The following is a 17239-nucleotide window of genomic DNA, read 5'->3' as shown; positions in this document are numbered from 1 at the left end:
TTCACGACCGATCACGCAGAAGTGATGAAACCTCCATAAACATCCCCAAAGCGTGGGTTTTGGAGAGCTTCCAGGTTGGGCTGGTGAGCCCGTGAAGGTTCTGGGAGAGAGGAGGGTTTGGGAAGAGCAAGCACACCGCCCCGGGTCCCTCCCTTCCCATGTGTGTGTCCTGTGTAGCCCTTCCATCTGATGCGCACCCATGCCCTCTATCGTATCTTTTACAGCAAGCTGGTAAACAGTACGGAAACTCTTCCTGAGTTTTGTGAGCTGCTCTAGCGAATTAACCAAGCCCGAGGAGGTGGTGGTGGGAACCTCTCATTTATAGCCAGTTGGTCAGAAGCACAGGTAGTTTGTGATTGGCATCCGAAGCGGGGGACGAGGCGGTCTGTGGGTCTGAGACCTTCGCTGGCTCGTGGGGTCCGATGCTATCTCCAGGTAGATGGCGTCAGAACTGAGTTCAACGGAAGGACAGCCGGCTGGTGTCACAGCGAAGTGCCGAGTGACAGTGGTGTGAGAGTAAAGGAGAAACACGGGACGGGAACTGAGTGTTTCCTGTTGCAACAGCATAGGCAGAAACCTAATTTATTTGGATGGGTCTTCTGGTTTTCTGTGAGTTTAGTCTGAACTCTACCCTTTTAGTCTTTCAGCTTTCTTTTTTTTTTAAGATCACATTTATTTATTTTTAGACAGAGGAAAAAGAAGGGAGAGAGAAACATCGATGTGGGAGAGAAACCTTGACCAGTTGCCTCTGTGCCCCAACGGGGGACCAAACCCTCAACCCAGCCAGGCATGTGCCCTGACTGGGAATTGAACCAGCAACCTTTTGCTTTGTGGGATGATGTCCACTGAACTGAGCCACACGGGTCAAGGCTTTTAGCTTTTTTTTTGTTTCATACTCATAGTGTCTTTCAATGATATTTAATCAGTTTTGGCCACTCTGGCTAAAGTTTTCATCTTTCTCCATGTCCGTTTGTAGTACCATCAGCCCCAGATTTAGACTTCTGGCCTCAGGCATGGCCGGCCCGTGACGCCAGTTCCGATGGGGTAGGGAGTCCCCCGGGGCCTGGCTGGAACCCTGGCTCTGCCACTTAATGGGTGAGACATTTGGGGCAAGTTATGTAACTCCTCACCTCTCCTGCTCCCCCCCACCCATGCAAAGGGTACCAATATCTACCTCAGATGTTGTGAGGATTGACTGGAAAGCATTTGACACACTACAGGGCACACTTTAAACTAGTTAGTAAAAGTCAGCCACTTTTATGGGCAATTTTCTATATGGAACTATAGGTTTTGGGGAAGACCCTATCAGGAGCGAGCATTCCGAGCCCCCTACCACCGAGTCTGTTTGTGCTAGCTGTGCGCGGGTGCTCCGTGTGCGGGCGTCGTCCTGCAGTCAGGGGTCCTGCTTCCATTTCTCCTGTAGGCATATTGCTCATCCCTTTGCCAGTCTGGTTCCAGGCACAAAGCTGTTTCTGGCCTGATCTATCAGGCGAAGGCCCAAGGCTGGACGCGGCCACAAACAATAACCGTCCCTCGCAGCCGGTTTGTCCAAACCACCGCGAAATCCGAGGTCCTGGCTATTCTGTCAGAACGAGATGCCCTATTATTTTTAAAAACAAACGTTGAAAAATAAAAAGCAGATGAATGCAGAGCCTGTCTTGCAGCCCGGTCTCTTGTGTTTCAAATTAATGGGGTTTCGTCGGAATCTGGAGCCTGCCGTTCGCTGGTAGACCGTTTGGAAAGAGGAGCGTAAACTTCGGTCCCCACCTTGGACCTGGGTGTGAGCTACTTGTTTCCTGCATCTGCTGCTGCCTTCTCACTTTTCTCGTTCCTTCTTTCTTCCGTGTTCGTCTCATTCCGATGCTGTTGCTTTAACTCCTTTCTTCAGTTGGTTTTGACTTCTATGACACGTCTTTTGACTCAAGATCCAGTTTTAAGGGCACTTTTTGGCGTAAAGCCACAAAGGAAGATTTGGGTAGATCATTTGCGTAGGTCAAAGCTGAAAGGGCTTGGAAGTCCTCTAACTTAATGGTTCTCAAACAGTGTTCCTCGGAACCCTAGGGGTCCAGGGAAGTCCACAGGACTTTTACAGGGAAAAGAGGCTCAGCTGGGCCCCAAACTATTTGATCCCAACATTTCTGCTTCATTTTAGATAGGAGTGTTCAGCACACAAAATACTTTAAAAGGGCTCCTTAAAAAAATTAAAAACCATATATATAGCTCAATTTTTTCATTTTGTAGACGAGGACACCGAGGCCCAAGTTATGAACATCTGCTTGGTGGATGAACGGGGGCTGGTGGCCTCAAGGGTTCTCATTTATCTCCACTCGGGCATCATTCAGATGGGACCATGTTCCTATGTCAGGGGAAGAGACAGGCGGGATATTTGCAAACAGTTCTCAGCCAGCGACGTATTGGAGAGCAGCAGCCTGCTTCCGTCTGACTGTTCCGTCTACAGCTTGTTACCATGCGGGACGAGGCTGGTGCTAGGAGATTAGGGAATGGGGGTGGGGTGGGGTGGAGGGGAGTTGTTTGTTTTATTCTCATGTCAGTTTTGCTACAATGTCCTTTTGTTTCATACTGGAATGCCCATCACCCTAGACCCAAGAGGTCCAGTGAGCTCTCTATAGTGACCGCACACAGACCAGTCTTCACCTTCCGGGAAGCTGCCCAGGGCCTCAGGGCTCCAAATGTGAGGGCAGGCAGGTGGGTGCCAGCTGGGCGGAGCTCGGAGCTGCGCCCCAGGAGGGGACCCCGAGTTCTGCCCTCCACCGAGCCCTTGAGTCTCCGCCCCTCAGTTCCTGTCTCAGATGCATTCTTGGCCAAGGGTTCCTGGTCCTTTTGGATACCATGACTTGTTGAGAAAGTGTTTGAAATGACTTTGGGGGCTGACACGGGACTGCCAGTATTTTACTTTCTAATAACAACTAACATCTATCATCGTAAAAATTATCTGAAGACCAAAAACGTGGGAAAGATGTAACGTGAGAAAGGAAAGCCCGTCCCCAGAAAGGACGTGCTGGCACCACACACTGATCATTCTGCCTGGTGCTCCTTCTGCTCCCTCGGCGGTGGGTCAACAACGACCCCACCCCGGCCTGGCCCTGGCAATGTCCTGGGCCACGGGCGCCTTGGTTTCTGCAGCTTCTGCCATGTCAGACAGCGGGCACCTGTGGCGTCGTTTACATACCATCAGGTTCGCTGGCTGATGACGAGCAGGCATCTCAGCCTCGTTCCACGGGGAGTAAACTAAAGCTGGGGATGTTCTCGCCCAGTGTAACACCCCTGACCTTCACAGTGTCCCAAAGGAGACAGCAGCAGGCCGTGACAGTCACACCCACTCACTGCGTGAAAGAAGTGCATTTCCCACTGATTTCAGACCGCTAAGCCCCACAGTTTGGACATTTCCCGACCATATGGGGCCAGCGAGAGGACAGCGGTGACCCGCCACCAGGCACGGTGGCAGCCAGGCCGCTGGCAATGACAACCAGTTGGTGAGCGGACACATTATGAACCGTGTCTAGTGTGGTCGAAATGTGGCATCTACTGTCTCATCCAACATTCTCATGTGAAAATGTTTAGACAATACATTTAAATCAACTAGAATACAATGACATAGAGGAACAACTTTGATTTGAGGGATTTCTTCTTTAGCAAAGTATCAATCAATCAATCATGTTTTTAAATCAATAAAGCTTAAAAATGTCCATTGATGGAACTGGAAGAAACTATGCAGGGGAGGGGGGAGGGCTCGGAAAAGGAACGGGGTGAGAACTGGGGGACTGGGGCTGGAGAGACAGGTCTACAACTTCTGGACGGCGGGACGGTTGTTTGGAGAGACACGCTGTTCGGTGCCCGAAGTGGAGGACTCTGAAGGCTCCTGGACCGAGGTTTGTACACTGGCTGTCTCTCCAAGGCCGCTCGCCCTTTGGTGGTCTCTGTTTCCTCATTTTTCACACGGCTGGCGGGACTACACGGTCACGGGAGGTCTGCTACCACGGACCCTACAGAGTTGACAGACAAACGGAAGGAAGCAAGCTTGATTCATCCACTAAACAGAAAGGGTCTGGCGCCCCGGTGGTCTCTGCAGTGGCCCAGACTGCTGGCGGGGTCCACGAGCCCGTTTTCCTCCGTTCCTTGATGCGCGCCGGCAGGACCCCCCACGTGCTAAGGAACACAGCCCGCCCCACCCCCATAGTCTTTTGCCAGCGAGCCGTGAACAAACCATACACAGAGAGGAGCTTCTTTTTTCCTTCAATTTAATTGAAGTTACTTAGAAAAATAATCAGGCTTGAATGGCTTTTCCTGGAGGAAGGTTCACGGACATGTCACGCTCTTGTTGGCAACGTGGAATTCGGCTTTCTTGAACAGCACAGGGAGATACAGGGAGCCCTGGACAACAAGCCCTCTACTGCGTACAAATATGTAAAAAAAGTCACACTCCACAAAGATGTTCAATTGTACGTCCATATGCCACACTGAGCACGCTCGTCAGAACACGGCACGGGCAGCCCCACCGGCACTGACAAAGAGAAGCAGACTGAAACGTGCCTGTTAACGGCCACCAGCCGGGCTGGCTGCAGAAGGTCCTGTTGCCTGTTCATAGGGTCCAACTGGTCGTGACGGCAAAGAGCCGGAGGAAATGCTGGTTGTAGGAACGGGGGAGAGCGATGAGGTCAGTCCTGCTGACGTAGGAGTGGGCAAGGAAGGGCTTCTGCTTTCCAGGGTTGTACAGAAGGGGGCAGCTGCGGTCGTGTGTGTGTGTGTGCACGTGTGTGTGCGCGCGTGCAGGGAAGGACTGGGCTGAGGGACGTGCCCTGAGCACCACCCGCTGGGACAGAGTCCCCTCGGCTTGTTGCCGGGTTAGAGCAGGGGCTTCTGCAACCACCGCCTCAGCACGGGTGCAGACCCCACCAGCGAAGCGTGCTAGGGACTCGTTTTTCTACGAGCAGGGTTTCCAGACCCTCCAGACCCTTGTTTCTGGGGCTGTGCCCCTGGGACCACTGGTCCGACAGGAGTGTCCACCGCCTGCTGCTTTCCTGTGGCGTCCAGATCCTGAGCAAGCAGGACAGGGAAGCTCACCTGGTGGACGGGTGGGAAGGACGGTTCTCTCTGAGACACCACAGGTCAGCGGACTGCCCTTCTTCCCAGACCGGCTGGGGAGGCAGACGTGGGGGGGGGGGGGGGGCCAGAAAAGCTGCAGGGGTTCCAACGCCGTGACTAGCACTCTAGAGTTTTCCAACCAAAACGGTAAGGGAAGCGGGAATGTCCTTGTAAAATGCTACCCTGACTGTACCTGGTTTTGAAAACACAGCAGCACCCTTGAAAAGTGGCCTGGAGATGCGACACCCGCCTGTACTTTTCTCCAGCTAAGCATGCGATAGAAAGCATTTTCAAACAGTTTCCTTAAAAAAAAAAAAAAAAAAAAAAAAAACAACAAAACAGAACCCTCCCCCTCCCAAACTCTTGTTTTCCAGGCACATTTCCACTCATGAATTCTTTTTAACCAAGGACACAGAATACTTTCTACCTTCTGCAAAAACAGTGAATCACTTTAAAAAATTTTATACCATTAGAAAGTAAAATATGAATACAGAACACAACACGAGGAGAAAGGGTCCCTCGCTGCAGAACCACACTGATGGGCCATCCCCCGGGGGATGCTCCTCCTCACTTCAGAGAGGGGAGGCGGATGCAAGAAGGAGACCTGCGCACAGCACTGAGCGCGCTCGCAGAGCCGATCGAAGTCAGACATGGAAACGTGGACCTCAGGAAATCCAAGTGCATTTCCACCAAAGGACCAAAAAGCACACAGTGAACAATTCCAACCTTTGGAACTGAAGCAGCACTCGTCAAGGGTTGTGCTCACTCTGCTTGCAGCGAGCAACCTAAGGCTTGAGGCATCGGGGACCACGGTGGCCTTTGCCCTCCCGCCTTCCTTCTGTCCACACCACCCCAAACTTCCCTTCCACTGCCTGTGGTCGAATCCAGGATGAGAACCACTGCTGGTGAATTCATTTGATAAAGTACTTCTGCTGCTTGGACACTGTGGTGCTATTTTATTTTGATTTTTTTTTTTGTTTTGTTTTAGTTTTGTTTTTTGAAGGGAGGGTAAGAGAGGAAGCTTTTGTCCTGGAAGACCTCAGATGGGCTAAATCAACCTAACCAAAGTGTACTCTGTGCAACACTAGCTCCGTGAGATGATCTGCAAAACAGCGTGTCCCGGTCACAGAAGGTCAGAAACGCTACAGACTCTTGGGAATTCACAATGCACAGCACACCTTCAAGGCTCTGAAAAGTCCTGCAGAAAGGAAACCGACTTAACTTCCTTTGCTAAGAACACGTGACCCCAAAACTCTTATTTCGCACCACACAAACTTGACATCCCCTCGAACCTGTGTTCTACAGAGCACAGACTTAAAAATGCTGGACAACCTCTCATCAGTAGAAGCCCTATTTCTGAGGACAGTGTCCTCTGCCTGGAAATAGGGTCCAGTCTCCCAATTCCAGGGACAGCCAAGAACTGTCGCTCTGCTTGGTAAAACAGGCCGCATCAATCTCCGTCCATCAAGGGTAGAGTCACCTCGCCCTTCGCAAGGGGAGAGAGCTCGGAAGGAGGCATACGGCATTTATAAATAGCTCCGGTCACCTTCTCCAGTGCCCACCTCGCTCCCATTCAATAAAATAATTTTCTCGATGAGATGTGGCAGCTGCTGCTCACTGGGCTGGCTCTGAGCTTCACCATACAATTTTCATAGTTTCTGTGAATAAATTATTCATTCTTTTGTTTGTTTTAGAATATTCTTCTCACCCCTTGGCTATGTACTGCATCAAACAACACAATGAAAAGCAAAACTTACCCACACCCCACCCCACCCCTATTATTAGAACTATTATTATTATATACAGTATCTGCTACCAACTCATTCGCTAGCTGTTAAGAGGGGATGTGACTCAAACTTCGACCGAGGCGTGGGGAATGGCCTGAGATGGGGAGTGTGCGCAGGCGGTAATCGGCAAGGAGCAGGAAGCGAACGTTTGCAGCCTTCCGGAGGGAAGGGGGCGTGACTCGCCATCACGGAAGGCTGTCCTTGCTGCTCATGCACCGTGCACAAATGTCACAAAGGTGCTGATGTCCCTTTAGCCCTGGGAGGACTCGAGAGCAGGTGCGCATGTGCGTGTGTATAGTCAAGAGGCCGCCCCTGACCTTCGTGAGGGGTAGGAACGCCAGGCCATTGCGAATCCCCAGGTGTAGGAATCCCAGCATGGTACGGCAAGGGTAGAAAACAACACTTCTACACACACTGGGCTAGAGATGATAGGAGGAGGCACTGGATGCGGCTAACGTTCCCCTGCCCTCCCCCAGAGCAGACATCACTAATCGATCACAGCATTCTCCCATGCTATGCCTGCTCAATCTGTTCTGGGGCTTAAAGGAAGGCACTACCAATAAATTAGACCAGGCACGTGATAAGAAACATCGTTGCCATCCTGTATGCTGGGCACTGAGCTTGCATTACTCATCAAGTTCAGTGGCTTGTTCCAAGCATGTGGTTTTCAAATTTGGGTCATAGGAAGATGCAGATTTGTAGGGGTCAGGGACCTGCTTATGAACAGTCCTAACCACATGTGAAGTCTAAAATCTTAGGGGTTTGCAAGTTGTCAAGCTGGAGACTCTGTGACCATGTAAAGCTTCCCAAGGGCTGAGACTATCAGCTTTGCTCAGGGCTCTATCTGCAGGGCCTAGAATGAGGCCCAGCTCATAGTAGTTGCTCGATAAATACTTGCTGACTACAAAACAACAGCCACTTTGCCTTCATCACAACTGGCACCGCCAGTTAACATTTTATTGAGAAAAGCCTATTCTAGCAGACTACTAATTCTGGTGAAAAGGAAAAAAAAAAAAGCTACAATCAGTTCTCTTCTTGGGTTAAACAAAAATCACATTTCTTTAGGGCAAGGGACTTTTGGGTTGACTGAAAATCGGTTTGGAATTCCGTCCCTTGCAAAGGTGCCTCTTTCCGTTTATTTCTAGTAGAATTTCGAGCACGGGGGCATCAGCCCACATTGCAGCGGCTGTTGTCATCACACAGCGCGTCTCTGAGTGGCGAGTGGGGACGTTCACACCCCCAAATGAGCCCGAGCAAGCGAAGAGTGAAACACAGATTCCTTATGTGGAGACACTGGACTCTTGCTGCCACAAAATGAACTCTATACAGAGACTATGTTTAAATAACTATAAATAATATTAATTAGAATTCATGGAATGCACACTTCATGGAATTCACCAGAACACAAGGAAACCTCTGAGACAGTGTTGCAGTATGCATGTCTACAAACAGGGACCCCCCCCACCCACCCCAACTCCCCTGCCCGGACCGCTTGTCCTTCCCTGCTAAGGGCTTTAAATAATTCTCACTATGCTGCTCGCAGCATCGCCCCCAAAGAAATATTAATTTACAAAATAACCCAATATTCATATAATTCTTTTTTGACAAATAAAAATCTTAAATTAAAAAGCACAATTCTCTCCCTCGCTCCCCCGCCCCCACCCCCTTTATTCCAATTTCAGGTAGCTTGGCACTGAGTAATTGAACATTAAAAAATCGAGTTTGTAGACTTCGTACAGCTGCGTTTGGTGCTCTGAGCTGATGTTCTGGAAGAACTCTGTGGTCATTTCGTCAGTAGTTCTTGTGGACTTGGCGTAGGTGGGGAACTTCAGGTAGCTGCCCACTCCCGCCAGCTGCAGGACGTAATTAGAGTCCTCCTCCAGCGTCTCGTACTTGCCCACGAGGTCGTAGTGGATGTGGCACGGGTGGCAGAGGGAGTAGACGGTCTGCCAGTGTTCGTTGAAGGGCTCCTCGCGCTGCGTGTGCGGGTCGATGAGATAGGCCACGAACTCCTCGAACTTGACGTCATCGCCTTTGCGCAGGGCCTCCTGGGTGGCGTTCTTCCGCTGGCGCTTGATGATCTTGGTGCCGTAGCGCTTGTGGAAGGACGTGTTGTACTTCTGGGTGAACTTGTTGCGGTAGGCCGACACCAGCCTCTCGAAGGGCTCGCGGACGAATAGGAACTTCATGTAGCTTTTCAAGCGGTGGTTGATCTCTGGGATGCTGTACTGGTTGAGGGTCTTCAGGTTGGCGGAGACGTGCGCCTCGTTGGCCGGGATCTCCATGGGGTCGCTGTACTTCCCCCGCCCGGTGAGGACCATCATGAGCCGCTTCCAGTTGGTGCAGGCCACCTTGGGCACGTAGCAGTAGATGAGCTCGTGGTCCTCATCCACCACCAGGTGCTTCAGGTCATTGGGCGTCAGCACGCGCCGCTTGCGGCTCATGGCGCTGTTGGCCCGGCACGTGTCTGTGACCTGGTCCCGCCTCATCTGGTGCAGGACCGCGGTGTTGGAGAGCTCCAGCTGCAGAGGGGACACAAGGGGAATAACAATTCAATACTCGTGAGTGGTATATTTCCACACCCATAACCGTAACGGCCCATGCAGGCCACCAAGGCAGCCATGGACCACTAAGCGGCCTACCTCCTCATTCTTATTTTCCACCAGCCAGTTCTGCTCTTTGTGCCGCCACCCTTCCTTTGTAGAATGATAGAATGATCAACTCCATCACTCATCCGCCACCATCCACGTGACTGGCGTTTTACTAGAGCTACATATATATCGTTTTCCTTCCCTCTGTATAACAAATTTGAACCGCTGTTGATTTATTTAATAATACCAAGTCCCTGCCATTGTGCCAGGCAGTGTGCTGCCAGCCACTGGGGATACAGTCATAAAACATACCACGAGATAACTACTCTTATGGAACTTCCCGTCTAGCTGGGAAGAAACGGGAAAGTGAGGCTCAGAAAGGCTACGTTACTAGCTTGAGATCACACAGCGAGCAACAGACAGAGTCAGCATTCAACTCAGGTCTGTCCTCTCCCCCTGATGCGCACAGCACTCCATTGTCTCGAGTGAAGTGGAAGGAAAGGGTGGACGTCTGGCATTTGGTTGCTCTATTTTAATGCAAGGGGAACCGTTTTTTCCTACAAGCCTGTCATGGTGGACATCTGTTGCTTTTCGCTCCCTCTGGTACCAGTGTCTCGATTTTCCTGTGGGAATCCGTTCTCCATTCTCAGTTCCCTTTTCTCTCAGGCTGCTGAGCTGTGAGAATGGCACCTGGAACTTGGGGCCAGGGAGGAGGGCTACTGTGCAGGGACAGCTAGACTGGGAATGGAAGGGACAGAGCAGAAAGACAGAGGGAGGTATTCCCGGTGACATCACCTGAATACCTAGGTTTATATGTTGTTGAAACCAGACCCCCCACCCCCAACTCCTGGGCTTCGGTTACGTTAGTTATTACATTTGCTTTGGTGCATAAGGCAGTTTGAGTCTGGATTATATCAACTGCACCCAAAATGTGTGGCTATTTGCACATACTGGCTTTGAGCTTTTCGTCTCTGCCTTATTCATCTGTCCATTCAAACGTGTGTGCGGATCTACAATGCACAAGGCCCTCTCTTCGGCTCTGCTGGGAGATACAACCCCTTCCGACGGGGCTCGCAGTCCGGGAGGCACCACTGGCAGCCTCCATCGGGAAAATGAGTGTGCGCTTCTGAATTCGAGGAGCAAACGTTTCTCCCCAAAGGCCGTTCACTTCCAGGCTGAACCAGTGCTCATGAACCACCGAGAACAGGACACAGGAGGCCACGCCACCCTGGAGTGGCTGCCTCTTGGTCTCCAATACCCAGAGACTTTCCCCACGGTGGGGACATCCTACTGCTGCAGGCCAGCCCTAGGTCATGGAATTCGGTTAATGTTTATTTTGAATAGGAAAACCCTGACTTTTGAATTTCCTGTCTTCTTAGCAGCTGTATTCATCACCTTAAGAGGAACATTCATGCCATTTAAAAACAACAACAACAACAAACTGTCCTAAAGGAAATAGAAGGACGGGAAGGAAAAAAGGCCCATCAGTTTTGCCCATTTGAATCGCTCTGGACACTTCTGAAGGCAATAAATTACTAAATGAGCAGAGAAACAAGGGGATCCCCCCACCCCTGCTCTTTTCTCAGCTCCTTCCGGTTGGTGACAATTCTCCGGCCTTCCTGATTGGGGGGGGAGGGGAGCGTGTCCCTCAGCACTGCACTCAGGACCACAACGGCATGAAAAACAGGAACGATGCCACTGTATCACTTTACGTCCAATCGTAGAGACAGAAAACGGCTCCGTGGGGCTTTGCGATGCGGCATCTGAGGTTTCTTTCCCTCCCACTTCCCCGTTCCCCTGGCAGTTGAGGTGGCAAATGGTACACCCGTGGCAAATGGTACACCCGTGGCAACGAGGCGGCGCTTCCCCTGCGGGGGGCTCTGGGCCAGGGGTCGGGAGAATAAGCGCGCTCTGGGTCGGGAGACACAGCCAGGCCCCTTCTCAGAGGAGGGTGTTCACCTGGGCCCTAGTGTTGAATGTTTCTTTTAACAAACCATTTTAATTGATTTTTTAAAAAAAATTTAACTATCTATTTTAAAACAATTTCAGACCAGCGCTGATTTAACTTACTATAAACGTAGGCATACGCGATCCAAAACAAATGCAAGCGTTTTTGGAACGAACCACGGCACCCTGGCGGATGACGCTGCGTCACCGCGACAGAAGACCTGCGAGAAGCGTGTCCGGGCTCGCTGTCGGCTCCAGGCAGACTCCCTGCCCCGTGCTATTCCGCTGAGCCGCCCCAGGGCTCCCTTTCCCCACCGTGTTCTCCCTCCTAGTCACTCACATCACGTGACCTTTCCTTGGTGTTGAGAGCCGACCAACAGCTGACCCTTGACACAGTTGGGTCCAATGAGACGCATCTGCACAGCCGAGGAGACTGTGGCCGGATCTCCTATCTCCCTCTTCCTGTCTGCCTGTCCCTGCTAGCGATAGGTGGTGGGATTTCTGGACACCTGGGTTGTAACAAAAAAATCTGCACGATGCCTCTGATTCTGCGCAAAATGATTTGCTGACCACAGAACAGAAATCCCTAACAATGCTAATGCTGCCTGCTTCCCCCACCTGGGAAGTTAAGGACACGATTAAGCTATGGGAGACCAGCTGTGAGAATGTTGCTAGGAATGCTCCTTAAGGAGTCACCACTTAAAAGCTCAAGATTTATTAGAGCTACTACCCCTCCCATACCCTGGACAGGAATGTTTATTAATGGGACCAGGTGGGTAAAGAAGCAAGGAGTTCTAGTTGGATATAATAATCTCAATACATGGAAACGAATACAAAACATGCCCCCTACCCCAAAGATGTATAAATCAAAAGACCTAGGCAGGAAACCAGTTACCTAACCTAGACAAATCTAACCTCAACGGACAATAGCTAATTTCTATATAACCTATAAATCATCCCTTGCACCCTTTTAACTTAGACCAATCCCTAGAATCTTTTTAGACACCTAATTACTAATTGGCACCTGAAAGTTTGTGCCTGTATAGCTTCGTTGGCTATCTGATGGATAACCAACCCTCTTGGTCAAAATAACCTTTGTTTAACATAGTTGATCTGTGGGACCTCCTGTACTTTTCGGTTATTTCTTTGTTTAACATGATTGATCTGTAAAACCTTCTGTACTTTTCGAAGTTATTTCTATGGTAACCGTTTCTGTTTTAATAATCACACTATGCATTGAATGTTGTATAACCTCCCCTATGAAAATAAAGATTGATCCTTCTCAGGGAGTCAGTCGGGCCCAGAGAGCCTGGCTGTCCTCCAGCACCCACCCGTGTCTCGCTTCAGTCTCTTCGCCTGAGTTGTGTATCCTTCCGGGACCCTGAGACACACCGAGGCTGGACCCCGGCAACTTGGTACGAACTCATCATTGACCTGCTTTTGTCTCTGCTCATTGCTAATGAGATGTGACGGTGAGAACGGGCGTGCACACAGCCACCAGGACCACGAATGGACGCACGCACCGTGAGTTCACCTGCAAGGACCAGAAAGGTGGCCCAACAATGCAGAAATGCTTTAATTCCAAAATCTTACCACCAAAATAAATATACAAAGTTTATACAACTTTCATACAGAACTCCAGATCAACGGGAGTTCGTTCTGTGGACCCCGTGCCTTGATTGAAGGAACCTGGTTAAGGGGAGCCCTGGACAGGTGAGAGGAGGAGAGTAAGTCCTCGCCACCCAGCCAGAACGGGGCCGGAGACACTTCTGATAGCAGCCCAGGCTGTTCTAGAAATCTCCGTGTTTGTTGTATGACCAAGAGCAGGTAAGACATCCAGGGAAACAGTGATTTCAAATCTTAAAAAAAATGTGAATCCGGTCACGTCACTTCCACACTGGTCTCCAAGCAGGGCTCACGGGAGCTTCTGTGACAGTAAGGACTCTTCAGCAACGAACAAGCTCCCTGAATATCAGGGAAGCTTGTTGACTATCCAAGGGACCCACAGGAAGACAAGGGCGTGAAGAGGACTCGTCAACGACGGGCAGTTTGCTCCCTTGTCCCCGAAAGAGAACACCTGTCTTTTCCAGCCATGTTTACCAGTGTCACAAAGCAGGGCTCTGTCGATCTGATCATTTTCCGAGAGCCGTGAGACCCATCTCTCTCTCCTTTCACTCCTTTTCTATATTTCTTTCTCAAAGGCATTTGAAGCGACTGCAACAAAGGACATACGTGCAGTATAAAATTGAAATAGGGAAAAAGCAAATATACGAACTCCGAGGGCTGTGATTAAGGCTTTCCCTTGGTTGTGAGCTTCCTAGTAGCAGGGGCGAAAGGGGACATGTGATTAAATCTTGTTTTTGTGCTTGGAAAGACGAAGCATTCCAAATGCTTGGGGGAAAGATGAACAAGATTTTAAGCAATGTGCGTGTTCCGGTCAGGGAGGGAGATTCTTGGTTCCGTTTGCTTGTGACGGAATATTCAGAGGGTGGCTTGCGCCAGCTGACTGAACACCAATGTCACGATGCACGACCACCGAAAGTCCACAGGACATTCCGGCATTTACAGAATATTTTCATATACAACATCTCATTAAAGAACCTACTGGAACTTCTCCAGGGCCTATTAAAAGAAGGCTTACATTTTTAACAGACCAACCCACACTTCCAACCACGTATCATTTTGGGGGGGGACTCACTACCACCAAGTACTAATCCTTCATGTTAGCGGTTCTCAACCGTCAGCACATATGGACGCCACCTGCAGGGCTTGTTAAGATATAGTCTGCTGGGTGCCACCCTGAGTTCCTGATTTAGTAGGTCAGCAATTTGCATTTCCAACAAGCTCCCAAGTGCACTAGCTGGCGCGGGCTGCCAGAACAAAATACCACGCACACATCGAGTGGCTTAAATAGCAGAACTGGACTTTCTCACAGTTCTGGAGGTGCGGGGGGGGGGGGGGGTGTTGGCCTCCTCTGGGCCTCTCTCCTTGGCCTGCCTATGTCTACCTTCTTGCTGCTCTTCACGTGGCTGCCCCTCCACACACACTTGTGCCTGGCGTTTCTTTCTTCTTATGAGGACTTTAGTCCTGCTGGATTAGGGCCTGCCCATTGGACTGAATTTAATCACCTCTTAAATTTTTTTTCTTTTATTGAGTACAGAGAGGGAAAGGGAGGGAGAAAGCGAGGGAGAGAAACATTGATGTGAGAGAGAAACAGCAACCAGCTGCCTCCCGCATGTGCCCCGACCGGTAACTGAACCCGTGACCCAGGCATGTGCCCTGGCTGGGAATTGAACCAGCGACCCTTTGGTTCGCAGGACAACACCCAACCAACTGAGCCGCACTGGCCAGAGCTAATCACCCCTTTAAAAAGGCCACGTCTCCAAGTCCGGTTCCATTCAACGATACTGGAAGATGGGACTTCAACATACGAACTTGGGGCTGCGGGGACCCCATCCCACCAGGCGAGGCTGACAGTGCTGGTGTGGGGACCACGCTCTGAGAACCACAGCATCACACTATGAGGAAATGACTGTTATGGAACGTCTCTCGCCCCTCCAGAGCTACTCTTAATTACAGAACACGAAATCCAGGTTCGCCGTCTGCTGCCAAGAGTCTCCTGGGTCTGCCTGCAGCCCCGGCCTCCACTCCCTCCACCTCCCTTTCATCTCCCACAAGTATAAATTAGGTCAGAGCAAGGGCTGATTCTAGGAAACCGTGAACACGCGAAGGCTCTGGGCTATGTCCTGCCTTCTCGTTTAGATGTCTATTTTTAATTTGGACATTTTAAAAAGGCATCTATAATTAGTTTAAGTATGAAAGTTAGGGAACTGTTTAAAGAAGTCTTTCAAACTTGACTGCGTTTCATCTTAAAAGGCAGAAGAGCTGGGTTCCCTGAAATTAAAACATCCTCTGCGGTGTTTACAGTTTCTCTCAGACACTGGGACCCAAACCGAAGGAGGAGCAGCCTCCCGAGAAGCGGCAGAGACCCACAGGCGGAGGTGAATTGGGAGGCGCCAAGCGAGGGAGGCCTCTCGAGATCTGCCCTTAACATCCAGTAGCGTGGGCCCGGCCTCGGTTTCTCCACTTGAAAATCCTAATGCAAAGCCCCTCTCTCAGTTGCCTGGTTGCCACCCGGTCGGTTTTAGAACTGGGTAGGAGGGGCAGAAGAGAACCTGATGGTCTGATTTGCTGTGATTCTGCTACATTCCCTTCTGGTACAGAAATTCCTAAAGTCTCACACAAAGGCAAGTCGTGAGGAATCGCTGGCGAACCTACACCCAGGGCGACAAGAGGCATGCAGCAGACACGGTGCACTGGCTGCCGTTTATTGAGCACTTACTACATTCCGGCCACTGTCTGTCCTCACGCTCTCGGACATCATTAGTACTCTAAATGACATTAGTATTCCCAATGTATGGATGGGAAAACTGAGGGGCAGGGAGAACACGTAACTTGCTCAAGATCTGGGAGCTAGAAACTGGGGCCGGGGTTCACATCCAGGCAGCCCATGCTCTGAGACCATGCCCTGTGCATGGTCTGTGCCCCCCCACCCCCCAGGGCCCACAGACCCACTGGGAGTCACTGGCTCCAGGACAGCCCCCAGAGTCATGGGTCTCAGCCCTGGCTGCTCACTGGGAATCACAGGGGAGCTCCGAACACCAGTGGGGCCCGGGCCCGCCTCAGAGATTTGATGGGCTTGCTCTGGGTGTGCTCGACTCCCTGGGGATTCCAAGGCTGCCCCGTGGGGCCCACCGCCTTTGACGTTCCCAGGCCGGAAGCTGGAAACTAAAGCACAGACCGGATTTCAGCAGCGACCTGCATGTGGTCTTAGGCAAGCTCACCTTCCTGCTCCCCAGATTTAATGGAAGGGACTTTCCACTCAGTGGGGCCAGAGGTCAAAGGTCCAGAGGGCTGCCGCTCTCAGATGTGTTTGGGTGTGTCCACAGGGAACCACCGGGAATTCCGGAATGCTCAAAGTAAACTTTCATGTTTAGAAAAGAAAGGAGAGAGATACTGGGCCTTTGTAGGAGTAGTCTGGTCTGCAAAACTTAAAGGCTCTCGGGAAGACGTGATCCCACGTCAACGGACATGAACATGGCCTGGGAAACTGGTTTCTTAGGATTTGAACTTGTCACAAGGGAAACGCCTGTTTGATTGCAAGGATGGAACCTCTTTAGGAGCTTTCGCTCCCTTCCCAAAGCAAACGGAGGGAGGAGGTGCAATGGATGGGAAGCATGTTGAGCCCCAGAAGGTGAGGCAGGCGTGCAGGGGATGCTGGGGGAGCCGGGGCTGGGTGCTGGCCAGGCTCAGCTGACGAGGCGAGCTAAGGCTCCCCTTGGGAGCTCCGTGGGCAGGAACAAATGAGTGGAGGACTCTTAGGCTTGTGGTCAGGGGACTTCTTTTGTATGCGGGGTTTCCATTGGACGACCTCAGTTAGGGAAAACACTCAAACGCCCCCCGGAGTCAGCTGGGAGTCCCCGGGCCACCTGAAGGCAGGGAGAGGCCAGTGGGATCTCACCCGCATAAGTCAGGAGGGAATGGAGCCCTGGTCTTTCAAGATCTTTCCGTTTCTGGAGAGAAGCCAGTAAACCAGATTGAATGTGTAATCTCTGCATTCTTAAGTGTTAGCTACAATTAAAAAACACATTTTTGAAAAATGGCGTGGGCCAAACCCTACTTGTTGGGGCTGGGTTTGCCGGTGGGCCACCAGCTGGCACCCTCCTCCAGACATGTGACGGGAGGGCGGCCAGGAAGGCGGGGAGCGGGGTGGGGGGCGTTCCCGGAGCCCGCAGCCCAGCTGCCTCGCTC

The 17239-nt window shown here is 51.1% G+C and overlaps 1 protein-coding gene across 2 annotated transcripts in view; it reads right to left on the bottom strand.

Moving 5' to 3' along the window:
- Positions 1 to 4252: 4252 nt before the first annotated feature.
- The window catches only part of CHST11 (carbohydrate sulfotransferase 11), a 244074-nt gene continuing 231087 nt past the window's right edge, over positions 4253 to 17239 (bottom strand). For both annotated transcript variants that reach the window (XM_028532199.2, XM_028532200.2), the window contains exon 3: positions 4253 to 9412. In XM_028532199.2, the coding sequence (XP_028388000.1) occupies positions 8558 to 9412 (855 nt within the window). In that variant the 3' untranslated portion in view covers positions 4253 to 8557. The remainder of the gene's footprint in view (positions 9413 to 17239) is intronic.

Source organism: Phyllostomus discolor, chromosome 2 (assembly GCF_004126475.2).
Source record: "Phyllostomus discolor isolate MPI-MPIP mPhyDis1 chromosome 2, mPhyDis1.pri.v3, whole genome shotgun sequence".
Taxonomy (NCBI): Eukaryota; Metazoa; Chordata; class Mammalia; order Chiroptera; family Phyllostomidae; genus Phyllostomus; species Phyllostomus discolor.
Note: the sequence above shows the minus strand (reverse complement) of the source record. Positions and strands in the feature narration are given on the sequence as shown.